Below are 19,132 nucleotides of genomic sequence, written 5' to 3' on the forward strand. Positions count from 1 at the left end.
ATAAATCATTATAAGAAGGCAGGAAAATGCCTGAAGATTGTCCCTAAGCAGCAACAACCAATAATAAATTGAGTCATTAGTAAAGATCCATCTCTATCATATTAAACATACAGTTAATTTTATGTTATTTCTGGATTGAATGTTAGGGTTTCTGTTACGTAGCAGTGTTGTTTTCATCAGTGAGCAGAATTCTAAGCACATAGTGTCTCCTCACTTCATTTCCTGATATGCACCTAAGAAGAAACCCTTGAAATCTTTGCTAAAATGTAAAGTGGGTGATATGGGGGGTGAGTCCATGGAAAAAGGAGTCAGCTGGTAGGAGAAGCTTTGTGGGGGTGGGGGGCGGGGGAGTCATAGGGAGTAGAAATGTGGTTTCTGGAACTTTCTTAGGGTTATATTCATTTCTTCCTGAAACTCATTGTTCAGTGCTTGTCTGCCACTCCTTACTTAAAACATCAGAACTTCAGGCAGCTGAGGATGCCACAGAGATCAACAATGACATTGATCAACACTTCACTTACTTCTTGAAAAGGTTGTAGATCAGGAAGGTGACTCTTTCCAGAAGGTGTATTCTTTGCACTGGGATGGGATCACCTTCATATGTCATCTTGGTAGATTGCTCTTCTAATTTCTCCAATTGCCTTCTGAGTTGGAAAAGACTTTCTGCCAATAGAGTAAAGCTATTGAACAGAAAATGAGAGCATTTCCACTTAATGATTGAACATTTTAATAACTATTCATGTTTCACAAGTGGTAACTTATTAAGCAATTTTTAAAGTAGTTATTGAATCACTTAATTCCAATTAAGGTTAGTGACAGGTCTTTATTATTTTCCTAATCTATTCCTTCTTAAATATGCATTATATATGTGAAAACATTTTCAATTTTCTTTTTTGCCTCAATTTTCTAATTTATACTTTCAATTACAGATATCATGTATGAAATTTTGTCAATATCTAGAATCAAATACCTTTTAATTGGCATTTGTTTAAGCCTGCTATGCATATATGACATTCACTAAAAAGAAAATAAGCAAATTTAAGACTGCAGAAACATAAAATGAAGAATGTTATGTGTAAGAATAGTGAAAAAAAGTAAAACTGGCTCCCTCTTACACAAATATATGTGTTTGTGTATGTACATACATGTGTTTGTGTACAAGTTCTAAGTTCTAAGCATTAGAAATGACCAATTATTTTTCTGGCAAAATTACACAGTATTAGCAATGCATATAGTTCTCTTATTTAGGTGGTGATCTCATCTCAAAAATGAAAGTGGTGGCTTGAATCAGAAGAATAGGGAAAACTAAGAAAGGCTGAAATAGGTAAAGAGTTTCCAATGACCCGTGGGAGAGAACACTTCATTTCAGTCCAGAAGTCCAGTGGGCACAACACAAGTCTTTCTATGTAATGTATTATACATAAAGTGCTATGGAAAGAATTGCCCAGTCTCTGCCAGTTTTTTGTCTGAATACCATTATTTTAAAAATTCTTTATTGTTTATATTGTTTTCATAATAATATAGTGGGATTGGAGAATCAAATACCTCCAATATCATAGAAAATTGGTATGTTTTTGAATGAGCCCTACTACTTACTCTTATTTATTTTCTTTTCATTTTGATCAGAATTGCGTTATATGATCAGAGACAATGAGCCTTTGTGTTCCTCCCCTTAGAGTATCATCTTTTGGTCTCACTGTATGAATGCCTAGAATCCTGTATAATTGATCATTTTCCCAGTTTATTTTGGATCTAGCTTCTGCATATGTGGGAAAACATGTGCCATTTGTGTCTCTGAGCTTGGTTTACACACTCCTTACTTTATAAGCATGCCTGGTCAGACAGAGATTTTAATGAGAGTCACAATTTACTGTGTGATTTTTTTTTGTATTAAAATTTTCTTTTAGGAGGCAATTCTAAGATGTGGTAGCACATGCCTGTAATCTCATTTATTCACAAGGTGGAGGTAGGAGGATTAAAGTCCAAAGCTAGCTCTTGCAAAAGCAACAACAACAGCAACAAAAACCACACTTATAAGCCAGAAAAATGGAGGTGTGACTCAACTGGTAGAGCAAGGGACAAACTTCAATCCTCAATATTGAAAAAAAGGTGCAACCTTACATTTTAGCTGAATATTTTGTTCTTTTATTTTCCAAGTGTTCATTCAATGAAATGGTTTTACTGACTATTTATAAGGTAGAAGCCCCTCAGAAACAGTTTTATCTTCTAATGGAGTTGTATCTTATAATGTAATTGCTTGTGTATACAAAATAAGGGATTCAATGTATGCTAAAATTTATAAATTTCTTTTTTTCCGGTCCAGAGGCTCAAGGCTAGCAGTTCACTACTGGAACCACAGCTCCAATCTGCCAAAGTTAGCTTCAAATCATGATCTTTAAATCTCAGCTAGGATTATAGGCATGAACCACCAGCACACAGCTAAAAGTTTTTAAATTGACAACTGAAATTTGAAGTACACAGCATGATGTTTCACTATATTTATGCATAATGGGACAGCTAAATCAAAACTAAATAACATGAATTACCTCGATAGTTGTTTTTATTTTATTCTATCTTATTTTTGGTATGAACATGTAAAATCTACTTTTAAAAAAACTAATGTTCAACTATATGAGATTGTCAACTGCAGTCACTGTTAAATAAACCGATCTCTTGAAATTACTCCTTCTTTCAGTGGAAGTGTTGCATCCTTTGATCAACATCCTTAACAAAATAAATGTCTGTTGAAAATATAAAACTAATGTTTAGCTCTGGTATCTTAAGATAGATACTTAAAATTAAGATACCTCTATTTTCAAGATTTTGAAATAAGTGTTCATTGTATCCTTAAAGAAAGTGATTGCTAAAGAAAATAGTGCTCGACATTCCATTTGAGTGTTTCAAGAATGATAGCTTGTATGTTAAAATTAAGTAACTTTTATGTGTTCTTAAAATACTTCATTTTCCTCCCCAAGAAAATCTCCACTGGGTGCCAGTGGCTCACATTTGTAATCCTAGCCACTCAGGAAGCTGGGATGGGAAGATCACAGTACAAAGCCAGCCTGCGCAACAAAGTCTCCAATTAATCACAGAAAAAGCTGGAAGTGGCATTGTGGTTCAAGTGGTAGAGCACTAGTTTTAACAAAAGGGAGCTCAGGGTCAGCACCCAAACCCAGAATTTGAGCTCCAGGTCTGACAAAAAAATAATTTTCTATCTCTATGTCTAACTATCTTCTAGTATGCCATCGGGAAGCTTCTGGTAAATTTGTATTTTCTGGCTGAGAGATAGTAAAGGGTGTGTGTGTGTGTGTGTGTGTGGTGTGTATGTGTGTGTGTGGTGTGTGTGTGTGTGTGTGTAAAGGGTGTGTGTGTGTGTGTGTAACTTCCTGTGGTTTTCTCTAGAAACTAAAGTCAATTCACTTTACCAGTTTTGAAGTTGGTCCAGCCCATTATGGAGTGGACCTCCAATGCAGGCAATCTGCTGCCTCCTTTTCCAGTCCTGCAACTCTTCAATCAGCATGCTGTTCATCAACAAGTCTGTTTCATTGACTATTTGGGTCATCTTACTGAGAGCTTCCTACAAACAAAGATGAGGCATGAAAGAGATTTGCCAAAGCAACAGCCATTTGAGCAAATATTTTGCTTCTTTTTGCCATGCACTGACTTTTCAATTGTATTATTGCAATTAGATGATGATATGAAGAAAGAAGAATGGCCAGAGTTTCACATTCTCATAATACATTTTCAGTGTTAGTATGCAGAATTGGTCATTTCTGTTACAAGAGTGTGTCTTGTAGTCATAATGCCACATATTTAAAGAATGTTTACAAGTGTAACTTAGTTTTTCTAAAATATGATTATTCATTTATTGTGAATGTACTGACTAAAAATTTAATCATCTGTTAATTTTTTTTTTTGCTCAGTCATAGGGCTTGAAGCCAGGGCCTGGGCTTTGTCCCTGAGCTTTTTCACTCAAGGCTAGAACTCTACCACTTGAGCCACAGAGCCACTGCAGGTTTTCTGGTGGTTAATTGGAGATGAGAGTCTCACAGACTTTCCTTCCCAGGCTGGCTTCAAATCATGATCCTCAAATCTCAGCCTTCTGAATAGCTAGGATTACAGGCATGAGCCACTGGTGCCAGAATTTGTGTTAATTTTTATTAGAACTTTATTTGGATTTAGGGAGGCATAGTAGAAAAGCCTAACTTTCAGAGATGAAAGTATTAGAAGATGAGCATTTCTTTCTGGCTTTGCCATGGCTATGTGAATGTGGGCAAATGATTTAGCCTCACTGAAAATTGATCATCTTATCTGTACAATCAGGAGATGAACTGAATTGTTTCCAAGGTTCCTTTTGTCCTTAAAATCTTATTTCTAAGATAAAGCAACATATATATCACACATTATGCATAAAACATTAAGTTTTCTCCTGGAGTAACTACTGTGGGTTTTTTTGTTTGTTTGCTTTTTGGTTGGTCATCTTGAACTCTGGGCCTGGGTGCTGTCCCTCAGCTCTTCAGCTTAAGGCTAGTGCTTTACCACTTGAGCTACAGTGCCACTTCTGGTCTTCTGGTGGTTTATTGGAGATAAGAGTTTCACGGGTTGTCTTGCAGTCTTGCTTTGAACTGTGATCCTCAGATCTGAGCCTCGTTAGTAGCTAGGATTACAGGCATGAGCCACTGGCACCTGGCTTCTTATTGTGTTCTTATAAAACAATTTGTACCTGCCTATAATTAATTGTAGGGAAAAAATAACTTTTATACTTTTATAACTTTATATATGTGGCAAAATCTTGTTTAAGTAACATTTTATCAATTGATTTATCAGTTATTGGTTAAATATCAATTTCATTTACCTTCACTGAGTTAAAAATTAAAATAGAGATATTTCCCTTTTTAAAAATATCTCATTGAACCAAATACAGACAAAATAAAACAATTCTTCCTCTCTTTGGGAAGAGGTTAGATTTAATATATTCAGTTGCAAATGAGCTATTCTGAAATCTAAGAATTTGTCATTTCTCAAAAGTGAAACTAGAACACTATTTCTTCCAATAAAAGTGTAATAGTCATAAAGTAATTTTTTATTTGTGTGAAGTATAACCCTTTCTTAACATTAAGAATAGCCCCTAAAATAGCTATGTCTGAAACAGTAAAAAAAAAACCAAACAAACAAACAAACAAATCCAACAACCCACAACTGAGCAAAATTTCCTTTTTGAAATTTATGATAGCTACAGTATAGCTATGTATCACATAAACAAAATAAGTGTCCAGAGAGGTTTGGCTTTGCAATGTTATTAAAGGAAACATGTCTAACAGCAAAGTATGTGTCTTAGAAACCTCATTGGGATTTACTGATTCATGTTAATGGAATTGAACATGTCTAAGAACTTGCTTGTTTTCAGTAGGATTAGATTTAGGAAAAGGAGAAAAGTGGGCAAATGACCACATTCAAATTCTCCACTTACCTTTCTCTTGAAGTCCAGGCTGTTCAGCATTTCTTGCAGCGTCAATACTTCCTGATTCATTAGAAGACTATTCTTGTCACCCTGATCTACAAAGGGAAGAAATACAATTTATAGACTGAAGCTCTCTACTCCTGAAAGCCAAGTCTGCCTCAAGACGAACCCTCACTCAAGAACTCTCTAACTCTTCGATGTCACCTGTGGCAAAATCTTGTTTAAGTAATATTTTATCAATTGAGAATTCCATTAGATAATTTCCTGTCTTCACTATAATTTATCTTCTCATCTTTCATTTCTCTTATAAGAGGCAGGATAGAACAAAGTAAATACATACTAATTTAAGGGATTAAAATGATCATTTTATTCTTAATAAAGCCCATGAATCACTGGGAAATACTAAAGTAACTCAAATCATAATATCCTAAATTTAAAATAGCTTTATTGGTTAGTGTACTTTGTTATATGCTAATTTTAAAGTTAGTAGTTTATGTTAGTTTATATATGGAATTTAGGATGATGTTGTCTTTGATAAACGACAATACCTGATTAAATTTATAGTTATCTTGAACCCTCTTAGGATCATGGATCCTTTGGTAATTAATTAAAGCCATGTTTGTGCTATTTCTTTTGAAGGACAAAATACAAAGGGTCATGGACATGTGAATAGTATTTCATGAAAGTCACAACATACTGAAGATTCTAGAAAAACAAAGAACACTTCACCGAGAAAAAGTTGAACATGTGATCACAATCATCTGTACTTCCCTCACAATACATTTTAACATATTAATAAAGAAGTTATTGTAAGTTTAAGATTTGTATCTGACCTGTTTTTTTACAAATTATTTTGAAATAATACAAAGGAGTTTCAAAATAATAGAGTCCCATATTCCTTACCCAGCATCCTCTATGGTCTGCATAGGTAGTACAGTGGTCAACATCAGTAAATTCTCCTGGGTACCAACCTGTCAACCACTCTAGATCTAATTGGAATGTTGTCAATTGTCCTACTAATTAAACTACTAATCCATTATCACTTGTAAATCTTAAGTCTTGTATCTTGTTCACTTTTCTCTGTCCATTTCTTTAAAAGAAATTGAAAGCAATCTCAACCACAGAAAGAGAATCAAATAGATTTCAGTGCCCTTATAGTAAAACCATATTTATGAAGATTTTTTGACATGAGAAACTTTAAAATGAAATACACAAAACTCTATATAAGGATGTTTTTTTTTAAATAAGTAGAAATTACACAGGATTCTAGATTCACATATAGTGAGACCAAAAGAGGATAGTCTTAGGAAGGAATCACAAAGGTGCAATACCTACACGCCTCTTCATATTTATATAAAATAATACACATACTGAAATGAACTCCTAAGGTATGGAAACCAAAGACTTTTTAAATTTGATTTTTATTTTTCTGATGACTCTGTATTCTTTGATTCTGTATTTTTTACCTTATATACTGTGTATTCCCCGTGTATATCTGTAGGAGGGTGTGGGGCACTGAACTCGAGGAAAAATGGTGAAGAAGTGCAGCAGGGGAGCACACTGGACATTGGTGAAAGCGGACTATACAACTCATGGGTGGAAATGGGAGGGAGGGAATGGGAGAGAATGAGGGAACAGATGACACAGCATAGAAGGGAATCTGCTTATTACCTGACTCATGCAGATGTAAGCCCTCTGTATATACCCTCTATAATAAAAGTAAAGTACATTTTTTAAAATAAAAAAGGTACATAGATATACTTATTACATGCACAGGGAAACGCACAGGGAAAAGGCTATCTATAGATTGTGTGATTTTCTTTGTGTGATTTATATTTTTAAGGCTCTTTTTTATTTTCTGAATTTTCTTTCATATTTCATATTTCTACTTTACAATTCTTCAAGATTATATTGAAAAGAAATACCCAGAGATTATATTAGTAATTAATTTATCATACTAGTCAGTTATTTTACTTTAGTTAGTTGTGGTATTTTGATTCTTTTGGAGAACATTCATATTTGGGGGAGATGTATATTGAAGTAGGGGTGATCATTCATGAAATTTGAAATTTATTTGGAATTGGAGGGTAATCTACAATTGGATGGTAATATATAAACGTACAATTGAATGTTTATATATATATATATGTAAAGAGAAGAAGCAAAGACAAAGTAATACACTCTGTTACATCCTATTTAAAGAAAAAAGCTCATTTAAGGAAGCAGATCAAATTTGCAGATCGACTCTGTCAGTAAGGAGAAATACTTAATAGTAATGCTGCTTTTATGTTCTAAGGTAGAGTTACAGACAGAACAAAAACTTACCCATTGTCTGAATTGTTTTATATCTGTAGTCAAATTCATCTTGCAGGTCTTCTAAGTATTTGGTGTCTTGTTCTGTCATCTATACACAAAAGAAAATACACTCAGTCAAAAGCATGGCAATGAAACCATATCAGAAGTATTTTAAAATAATACACTGGTGCTTCAATCTCCAATGGCGTCCAAAGACTATAGTGGCCATGTCTTTGAAAAGCTGATTCATATCAAAATTGAAAAATGCTAGAAAAATCAGGCTGAAGTTTCTCTTCCAGCTACCTTTCTTTATCTTTGTGTTTGGAAAGGAATTATTTGAAGTCTCATCGCTTCTCAATTCATTCCAAGTGATGGAATAAAACTTTTAAAAGAAGAAATATGTGTTTTTGGCTCTCTTAAGATCTCTTGGGCAATTCTTTTACCTATGTATTAATATTCGGTGATCACTTTTTGTTTAAGTGCCCCTTCAAATATGCTCTAATTAGTAACAATTGGGCCTAAATATTTTTTTCTTTCTACTTCTTAACATATACTTAGACTTTCTCCTGTTTGTTCCTGTCCTTGAGATTTTTGATTTCACTTGTCTCTAAACCTGGTGATGGTCCCTATTCAGTCATAATAGTGATTCAGTGTCAAGATCTGCACTAAAAGCTTTTCAAATACTATCTTGTTTAGTCTTCACACAAGTGAAGTATTTAACCTTGCTTTTTTTTGGTTGAAGAAACATGGCAAGTGACTTAAGTGTCAAAGTGTCCAAAGGTACACGACTTTTTCTCGAAGAGTTTGGTGGGAAGTCTGGTCATCCAGCTGTCTGCCACCCTTTACCAAAGCTAGACCCACTGTTGCCTAGATTTCAGACTACTACTTTTCTCTTAGAAAGTCAAAAATTCTATTACTTATTCCAAAAGGTTTTCTACTAGGTCTTTCTATTACAAAAAAATTACATTGTTCCACCCCCAATCCTTTCTCCACAAATTCTAAATTTAGTTAGGTTACTAGTTAATGAAGGTATCAAATATTGAAGTAGAAAGAATTTGTCCCAGGCCTGGGAAGGTGGCTCAGTATAGAGTGATTGCCTTGCATGCATGAGGCCAGGGGTTCGATTCCTAAGCACCACGTAAGTAGAAAAAAGCCAGAAGTGGCACTGTGGCTCAAGTGGTAGAGCGCTAGCCTTGAGCTGAAGAGCTGAGGGACAGCACACAGGCACAAAGTTCAGACCCCATGACTGACAAAAAAAAAAAAAAAAGAATTTGTCCCAATTCTATGACTTATTAACCTGACCTTGAGAAAATCTCTCTGGAATCATGGAGAGAAAAGAAGATATTAAGTGTCTCTACTTCATGATCATGTGAGTTAAATTGTGTAAGTCAGTGTCTGGCATCATGGGCAAAAGCATTAGCAATGATCACTCTTCTCCTTGTCCTCGCACTCTCTCAAATGACTTTATTGACATTTAGAAATTTTTAGCAAAGAAAAGTACAAACTATTGACAACACAGTATATTATCTGCATAACAATAACAGCTATAAAATTTTCAACAAATTTTGCCAAGCTTCAACCTCACACAGACTATCTTTTGGTAACCTAGAAAATAAAAAAAAATTCACTTTTCATGTGAAAATAGTGAGGCACAAAGTCATCTAATAAGACATACTAAAGCTTGATTTCTAATCTAGTCTGCCTTCACCAGTTTCACTTTTTTCAATTCATTTTAATAGCACAGCATTTCACTTAAATATTAAATTTCTGAATAACAAAGACCTGTGGAAGACTACAGGGTGCAAAAAGACAGGGAATCCATATGCCCAAGAAAATGTAACAAAGTAAAATATGATAGTTTTAAAGCACAGATATACTGGGGTTTTTTTTTGGGGGGGTCCGGTTGTGGGGCCTGAACTCTGGACCTGGGCACTGTCCCTTAGCTCTTCAGCTCAAGGCTAGCACTCTACCACTTGAGCCACAGTACCACGTCCGTCTTTTTGCTTATATGGTGCTGAGGAATCGAACCCAGGGCCTCATGCATGCAAGGCAAGCACTCTACCATTGAGCCAACTTCCCAGCCCCTGGTCTTTATGCTTTGATTTCAAAAGTAAAAGCTGAAAGAAGGTAATATAGAATCTTCTAATAAAAGCACACCAAAATGAATGAAAAGTACATTAAACAACAACTCCAAAAAGTCAAACATGTTCAGATCTCAGTGACTGCAAATTTGAAAATGCCCAGCAATGACCTTCAAAAGGTCTCATGATGGGATGAGGATCCATATAGAAGCATCTTACTCCAGAGCATGGGAAGATGGAACTTGTAAAGAGAGGGGAGTTGTATATTGATGGACAGACACCATTTTGGCTATCTGTAAATCAGGGTTTCTTGGATCAAGAGCCTGGGATAGGAATTAGATTCCTAGAATTTGTTGGAGGTGTGTTCTCAGGATAAAGGTATGAAGGGGAGGGATAAGATAGAGGAGAGTGTGGCATCTTCACTCTAACTTTGGTCTGCTTCTGTAAGGGATCCAGGAGCATGACCTGCATTACAGAGTTAACCTCAGCTTAAGACAAGGGGTTTAGCCACCTGTCTTATCTGGTCATTGTCTGAAGGCAGCCTGGAGTTAACGGTGGAAGACTCCACAGAAGCCCTAGGTAGGCAACTCTCACAGCAGATGGGGTGGTATATACGTGTGAAAAAGAGATGGGGTTAGGACTCAATAAAGTAGGCCTCTGTGGTACCATAAGTCTTGGAAATTATAAGGAACATAAGAGGCTTAGGCGTAGCTCAGTGGTAGAGTGCTTGCCTAGCACATGTGAAGTACTGGGTTTGATCCCCAGTACCACCGATAGCTAGCTAGATAACATATATGTTATATGCAACATTCAAAGAACAAAATTGTGTATCGGATTAATGTGTTTAATATTTTTACTATGATAAAACAATAGCATGTAGTAATGCATGTGTACAGTCAGTCATGTCCTTGGTTGGAACACTGTAATGTGCTGAGGCATTTAGGGCTGAACGCATCTTGAGAACCTGATTGTAATGTTATCAGCAGAGACTTCTGTGAGCCTGTTTAACTTGCTATAGAGAATCTGATCACTGGGAGCAAATGCCTAGAAATACATTCTTTAACTTCTCTGCCTACTTTTCAGACAATGTAGTTTAAAGTTCATTGCAAGCTGTGTAAACTTTGGAAAGGAAAAGTAACATTTTTTTTGTATATAAAAGGGTGGAAAGTTAATTTTACCTTGAAAATATTTTCTGAGATCAGTGAAATGAATGTGAGCAGACTGAATTTGGAGGGGAAAAAAGACAAAAATTGTCAATATCTAATGAAAGGCATATAGGACCCTCAGATATTCAAAGGGTAATGAAATATTACAGATTAATAAAAACAACTTGGATGATATGACACATTTAATATAAAGTGCTAAAGTATATTCAAGAAGAAAGAGATAATCTGATAGCTCTAAATCAGAGAAGTTCAAATTAGAGTTGAAAAGCTTCCCACAAATAAATTCTCCTCATACCAACATGGTATGTGTGAGAAGTTGTCTTACTAACAAATTATCCAATGGTTTTTCTATGTGCTAAGTGTGGGCCTGCATCAGAAAGTCTCCAAGTGTGGGAGCAGTAAGTTGCCTCTCAACGTATCCGCAGGAGATCACTTACCTGGACACTGTTTTTAATGGCAGTCACCTTGTGCTCCACATTTCTCTGTCTTTCTGAAACTGAAGAACTTTGTAAGGATTTCTCCAGAGGTCCCTGGAAAACAGAAAGTCTTGAAATTTCAGTACCACGGACAAAAGAGGCCTATAATGAATGTAATATATGTACTATATACTTTGAACTGAGGTTTGAATCAAGGTGATATAGAACGTGTCAGAACCATAAAAATTATCCCATTAGGGTTAGAAGTGTAGCTCTGTGGTAGATTCTTTTAACATGTGCAAGATCCTGGATTTGAGGCCCACAAGAAAACAAAATAAATCATGCAATTGGAAATATTTAATTGCCCTATATAAATCATATTAAATTTTAAGGAACTAAGCATATTATAAAAACACTATATGAGTGGACACCAGTGGCTCATGCCAGTAATCCTAGTTACTCAGGGGGTGAGATCTAAGGATTTCTGTTTAAAGCAAGCCTAGGCAGGAAAGTCCATGAAACTCCAATTAACTTTCAGAAAACTGGAAGTGGTGCTGTGGTTCAAAGAGCACTATACTTGAGTGAAAAAGCACAAGGACAGTGCCTAAATTCTGAGTTCAAACCCCACCACTCACAAAAAAGCTACTATATGACTATGTTGTTTTCATATGTACACTATATATCTATTATGTATTTATAACTACCTGAATATACATATCGATGTGTTAACTCCAGTACATATGCTTAGAAGAATATGTGCCACAATATTATCAGTGTTTTAAATCATAGAATAGTAAAATCACAGATGATTTTATGATTTTTCAAATGTTCCTAATTTTCTAAAGCACATCTGTATTACTTTTGAAGTCTACAAAACTAGTACATGTAATTTAAAAATAAGTATAATAAAATCAGGTTGGACTTTAATTCACAATTGAGGATATTGAATTTACTGATAAGATTTATTTTAAATCTTAAAATGGAGTTTAGTAAGAAAAAAAATTTTAAAGCAAGTTTACTAATGATAATGTGAAAATATGAGTATGGTTCAACAGGAAGCCCAAGCAACTTCTCTGAGCACTACTTTTTGGCCCTTTAATAATCTGACCTCAAGTGGGACTCTTATGTATATAGTTATGTGTATAGTTGAGCAATATCTAGAGATGAGAGTGAGGATGTCCACTGACCCTTCACCTTATAGTTGAATGGGGACTGATGATTAGAAATGATGATAATGTGACTAAAATCCACACTAGGCCAGTGGCAGAATTTCAAGGGGAACCCATGTTGTTGATTGTGATCCAGTATTCTGCCACTATACCTCATTCTTCACATGGCTAATGCCTTTATAAAACCTCCCTTTCTCCCATTTTAGTCTCCATTATCTATCTAGTTGAAAGTTGGGCTACAGGGCTTCAGGTGTGTTTTCAGAGTGTCTTTGATGGGCATGTACTCAAACATACATTTCAGTTTGATATTTGACATTTGAAGGAAACAACTTACATACAAATGACTAGAGGTGAGAGAAGTACAAAGAAAGGACAGCTGAAAATATATATGAGGATATCATGTATGGTGATAATGTCTTAATTTTTACTCAAAAAGCATTGAATCAAATTACATGTACTTTATAACTTTAGTACAGTTCTTAAATCATATGAAAGTGATACCATCTTTCATCATCTAAGAAGGATTAGTTAAAACTCAAAGTATGGAAATGGCCATAACTTTACAATAACTGAGCCTAAGAAATTTTAATAAAGAATATACTGCTTAGACCATCCCAAATCAGTACCATGATTTCTGTTTGGAAACTTTATTATTTATTATTCTTTTTGTAAGAATCAGCTGAAAAATAAAGATGTTATTGATCCCTGTACTTTGATGAAGGTTCTGAATTCATGTTGGGTAGTTGGATAAAACATAATCTAGAACATCAGAGGAAAAAAAAGTACTTTCAAAACAATTGACAACCAACATTTGTGGAGTTTCTGTAAGACTCCCTGCCGAGGCTGGTCTGGACTTAAAAGGTAGGAAATTAAAAGGTACTGAAGGGTTCACAGATCAGTCTGTGAAGATAATGTACTGAGGGAAGCAGAGTCTCAGTGGTAATTAGGAGGTCTTAATATGGTGAGATCCTAGATCAGAACATACTGGAAACAGGAAGTTACAGTAAATATTTTAGAAATAAAATATGGAAAAATTCAGTAATAAATTATCTTAATATGGAGGAAAGTCAAGGGACTGCTTAAGGATGATCTCAACCTGAATATAAGTGACTGGAATGATGACAGTAGTAGTAATATAGTTGAGGAAGTTAACTTTCTGTTGCAGAAAAATGTAGCTTAAGGTGAGAAAGTAAGATCAAGAATTCAGAAAAGATTACCTGCACAGGCATATTAGCTGCAGCCAAAATTCTCCTCTCTTCTCTTAAACAATTTGAAATAACTACAGCTACATGCATTGGATTCCCATGAAATTTCCCCTGAAAGAGAGCGAATAGAAATAGAATACAAGCTTAAATATCTGCACCATATAAAAATATCATTGACTGAAAAGTCTCCCAATAAGTAATGAAATGATTTGGTATTTGTTTCAGTAATCTATATCACTATAAAACAACAGAAATTCATAGTACATAGATTCTTAATGGAAAATATTACTCTTTTGTCTTCAAACATCATTTTAACAGTTAATAATTTTTCTCAGGTACCCTTTAAGAAACACATTCCAGAGGTCTATTAATCTTCAGAGGAGATTTCAGATATAAGAATTACTTCCCTATGAATTATTATGAATCAGGATAGTCCTAGCTGTGCATTTGTTAACTCTGTGCTTCATGCTTAACACATCTATTTGGGTCCCTAATTGTTGGTATTCATGTTGACAACTCTATTTGAATACAAAAGGGAAACTATACCTGAATGTCAACAACATTTTTACGATCTAAAGATACATATGTTATTGCCAAGGCTAAAAGTACAGATAATGTTGACTGGAAGCCTGTGGGCCTAATTCAGTTCATCAAGAATGTTTTGTAAATTAAACTACTGGAGATTTTATACTGCTGCACAGTTAGAATTTGCCAACATTCATCTTGCAATCTACATTTACTTTGCCTACAAGGCCTCTAGGCGTCTTTGATTTTCAAGACTAATTGGAATAGCACCATCACTTTAGTCAGGACTGCTAAACTTCTTTACTAAACTTTTTCCAAGAAAGGATTAGCAAGAGGTATAGTAGGCCAATGTTTGTATTTAGTACCCCTCTGCCCTCCTTTCTGAAAGAGCTGCTGCTAATTATGTAATAGCCAAATGGCCAATATCAGTAAGAAAAAAAATCTATGAAATAAAAAGTAACAACTAGTCAAAAGTAGATTACAGAGACAGTAAATCAAAGATACTGGTTATAAAAAAATCTTATGGCAATGACTGCTGTCACAGTTTTATCAGATGATGCATGTGATCTGACAGTTCTGTTTGCAAAATTATGGCAAAGGTCAACTTTTTGGATTCCCAATCTTCTACAGTCTTTGACATGTTGTCTGCTTTTAAATCGAAATCTTCAAATGAAGAAAAATAAGACTGAATTAACAAAATCAGGAGACAAAGAAATGATAACTATTTACTAGGCAAGGATCTCCTAATTTATCTGTGTGGACAGTTTTTTCCCATTGTTAATTTTGTCAACAAATGATTTTTTTTTTGTCTAACTTGCACTTAACTTCTCAAGAAAAGTTATGTACTTTTATTTTGCCTTCAGCTTATTTTAAAATATTTCATTATTAAAAGGCAATGGCTTCTTCCAGAGTGAATCTAGAATGTAAATTTGGGAACATGTCCTGAGACCAGGTGGTCCTCTCCCATCACAAAAATCACCAGTATTTAACTTTGTTTTTCTTACTTTATCTTTCATCAGCTTTGTTGTGCACTTCTTCATTTTCCTTTCTTAAACTTCTTTTGCCTTCCTTTTCAGATTCAGTTTCTCCATATCTTATGAGGTTAAATTACTCACTTTTTCTCTTTTGTTAAGACCCAGGAGTTAACATTATTTTTAACCAGGATATCTTTCCACTTTATTTTTCCCTAACAATATATAATTTAAAGGTATGAAACCATGTTATGGAAAGTTGATCACTCTACACTCAAAAAAAGCAAATGAACACTTTTATTTCCCTAAGTATCAAAGAAGCACTTGTATTCACCTTTCAGTGGTTACTATTTTTATATGGACTTAAGAAGAAACCTTTAAATGTATTTTGGTGGAAAAGAAGGAAGAAAAAGGAAGCCAGAAAAAGAGAAACTGCCTACTTGTTTTACATTCTAGTTTCTCTTGTGCATAGGTATTTCAAGTATCTCCTACTCTCTTGCCTGACCTCTCCCTATCATCTATTGTAAGGGAACTTTTTTCTTTCTTTTTTTCTGTTTTCTTTTGGCTGTGAGGCTTGAACTCTGAACGTGGGTGCTGTCCTTCAGCTTTTCAGCTTCAGGCTACCCTTTGCCACTTGGGCCACAGCACCACTTCCAGTTTACTTGTGGTTTATGGGAGATAAACCTGCCCAGGCTGGCTTTGAACCATGAGCCTCATATCTCAGCCTCCCGAGTAGCTAGTGAGCCACCGATGCCCAGCTTGTCAGGAAACTTTTAATGATAGTAAGGTTAGATTTATTCATCTTCTCCTTCATGGCTGGTATCTTTTATGATGAGTTTAAGAAATCTTTTAAAATCTTTGTAGTTTTGTTGTTCATTGTAATTCCCTTGAAGCTTGTTGGTAAAGAGTTTCCTTTACGCTTTTCCATATATATCCACAGTCTGAATGTTCTCTTCTTTTTTCACAATGATGAAATGGATCCAGTGTCCATATGTAAATGGCTTGTTCTGAACCATTCTATCTTTGGATTCTACCTGCTTTGCCAACAGATCATCATTAGAGCTTTATGTTAAGTCATGATGTTAAGTAGGTTTTCTTGACATTTCAATATAAATTTTAGAACCAGCTTGTTAAATTCCATGTACACCCACACACATACACACAGTTGCAATGGAATTATGTAGAGATACTTGGCATGCTTATAATCAGCTGTATAGAGTGTCTATAATATCTGTTAGACATCAAAACTTTCCATAGAAAGCTGAGACATCTTTCGTTATTTCCATAGTTAATATTTTTCAATACTATAACAAATTATATTTCTTAACTGTATCTGCTGATATATGGAAATACAATTTTTATCTACATATTGAGCCCAGCAAACTTGTTAAAACTTGTTAGAGATATATTTGGTCTAAACTAAAGTTTTAGTTTTGCTTGGCTTGCTTGCTATGGCAGGTACTCTTATCACTTGACTCGTGCCTCCAGCCAAGCTCCTTTCTAGTTAATTGGAGATGGAATGTCACAGATTTTTTTGCTCAAACTAGCTTTGAACTTTAATTCCCCAGGTCTTAGTCTCCCAGCTAGTTAGAATTTGTAATATTTATTATCAATTCTAAAATTTTACTTTTAGAAATGGTATTTTGGGGCTGGGAAGTTGGCTCAGTGGTAGAATGCTTGCCTCGCATGCATGAGGCCCTGGGTTCGATTCCTCAGCATCACCTAAGCAGAAAAAAGCTGGAAGTGGTGCTGTGGCTCAACTGGTAAGGCACTAGCCTTAAGCTGAAAGCTGAGGGATAGCGCCCAGGCCCAGAGTTCAGCCCCCACGGCTGACAAAAAAAGAAAAAGGAAAAGAAACAAAGAAAACAAATGGTATTTTTTTGTCAGTCATGGGGCTTGAACTTTTCGGTTCAAGATGAGCACTCTACCACTTCAGCCACAGTGCCACTTCCAGAAATGGTAAAATTTTACTTTTGGATTTCCTGCATAGACAAATAATGTTTCCTGCAAGTGTTAATAGAATTTTCTTCCTTTTTAATCATCTAATTCCCATCAGGATTTTACCTTTGTTCTAAGGCTTATTTGGAAATATATTTATTAATTTCTAGACAAAGATTTTTTTTCTACTCCAGAACAAACTTGGTTTCTAATTTAGTTCAATTTGATCAGAATATTGGCTGTAAATGTTTTTGATTATCCACATTAGTTGAGATTCATTTTGTGGCTTAGCCTATGGACATTTTGTAGTTTTATATTAACTTGTAAAGAATATGTACTCTGCAGCTGTTGGTTACATATATTCTCTTTATGTAGATATGGACAGAGAGGGAGAGGGGGAGGGAGGGAGACAGACAGAGAGAGGGAGAGAGGGAGGGAGACAGAGAGAGGGAGACAAAGAGAGGGCGACAGAGAGGGAGAGAGAGAGAAAGAGAGAGAGAGAAAGAGAGAGAGAAAGAGAGAGAGTATGCATGTATATATGTACATGTCAGTTCTTGGACTTAATTCGGGAGTGGCACAAATGGTCCTAGGGCTTGAATTCAGGGCCTGGACATTATATCTGAGCTTTTGTGCTCAACCACTTGAGCCTCAGCTCTGCTTCTGGCATTTTCAGTGGTTTATTAGAGATAAGAGACCCACAAATTTTCCTGCTTAGGCTGGCTTCAAACCATGATCTTTAGATCTCAGCTTTCTAAGTAGTTTAGAATTAATTACAGGCATGAGCCACCAGTTCCTGGCTTTTTTGGATGCATACATTATATATATATATATATTTTATACATGCCTATTAAACCAAATTTGTTCCTAGTTTTATTTAGATGTTTGTATCATTGGTGTTTTTTTTGCCTGATTAATTTTCATTAGAAACTGAAGAGTTGTTTTGAGCTATTTCATGAATATCTCTAAGGAGATATCAGATACAAATAGACTTACTCATGAGTAAAACCTTATTATGAATGAAACTATCTCTTGTAATGCTTTTTACTTGAAGAAAATAATGACCTATGTATGACATAAGGCTTTTTTGCTGGCTATTTTAAAAATTTTATTATGTTAAGTAGTTGTACAAACGATTTGCCATCCAACAAAGCAGTTTATAAATACAATGTCTCTTTAATCATTTATATTTTACCTTAATGAAACTCTTCAAATTTATCTCAGCATGGATTTAGGTATTTAATTCAGTATTGTGCATATATGAAAGGGGAAATGTACAGAAAATAAATTGGTTGATGTATTCCTGAAAGTTTTTCATTTATTCTGAATTAGCTTTTCTGAACCACTTTTAATCTCAGATTCATTGCCTTTCTTATTTTTCCATAAAAGTGTGGTTGTAGGCCATCAGGTTAGTGATGCATTATTTTTTAGAGTATGAATAACTTTGATCTTCTTTCTGTAAGTTTTGTAGTTGGAAAATTCTTAAGCTAATTCTCAACAGAAGGTTTTCAAACAATAATCAAGACAAGCTTCTTCTGTAAATGGTCCCCATTGTTTCTTGGCTGAATCATCAAAGGATTTCATATGGTGGTCTAGTCATACCATCACAATTACAAATTATATGACTATACTTTTGAGGTGAGATTATTTAACTGCTTAGATGTCTATGAAGTCATTGAGAACTAGAATATATGGCAGATCCCCTGATATCAATTCCAGAAGACTTTTGATCTGTTCTCTGTTACCTCACTCATCATCCATCTGTTATTGTAATACTCCAGTAACACCTTCGAAGAAGTTTTATTTTCAGATATTGTGTTATAATTTAAAAATACAATGATAACTGCAGTAATCAACAGGTAGATGTAAAGTACATGCTATGCTGTTTTGATAACCTAGAATGAAAAC

The 19,132-nt window shown here is 34.9% G+C and overlaps 1 protein-coding gene across 2 annotated transcripts in view; it reads right to left on the reverse strand.

Annotated features, from left to right (window-relative positions):
• Positions 1 to 19,132, reverse strand: part of Stat4 (signal transducer and activator of transcription 4) — a 93,467-nt gene that overhangs the window by 30,398 nt on the left and 43,937 nt on the right. For both annotated transcript variants that reach the window (XM_013030099.1, XM_013030094.1), the window contains exons 4-9: positions 13,806 to 13,904; positions 11,441 to 11,533; positions 7,787 to 7,865; positions 5,471 to 5,556; positions 3,426 to 3,577; positions 522 to 680 (exon numbers count right to left, since the gene is read on the reverse strand). In XM_013030099.1, the coding sequence (XP_012885553.1) occupies positions 522 to 680; positions 3,426 to 3,577; positions 5,471 to 5,556; positions 7,787 to 7,865; positions 11,441 to 11,533; positions 13,806 to 13,904 (668 nt within the window). The remainder of the gene's footprint in view (positions 1 to 521; positions 681 to 3,425; positions 3,578 to 5,470; positions 5,557 to 7,786; positions 7,866 to 11,440; positions 11,534 to 13,805; positions 13,905 to 19,132) is intronic.

The sequence above is a fragment of the Dipodomys ordii genome, unplaced genomic scaffold (assembly GCF_000151885.1).
Source record: "Dipodomys ordii isolate 6190 unplaced genomic scaffold, Dord_2.0 Scaffold5, whole genome shotgun sequence".
NCBI classification, from domain to species: Eukaryota; Metazoa; Chordata; class Mammalia; order Rodentia; family Heteromyidae; genus Dipodomys; species Dipodomys ordii.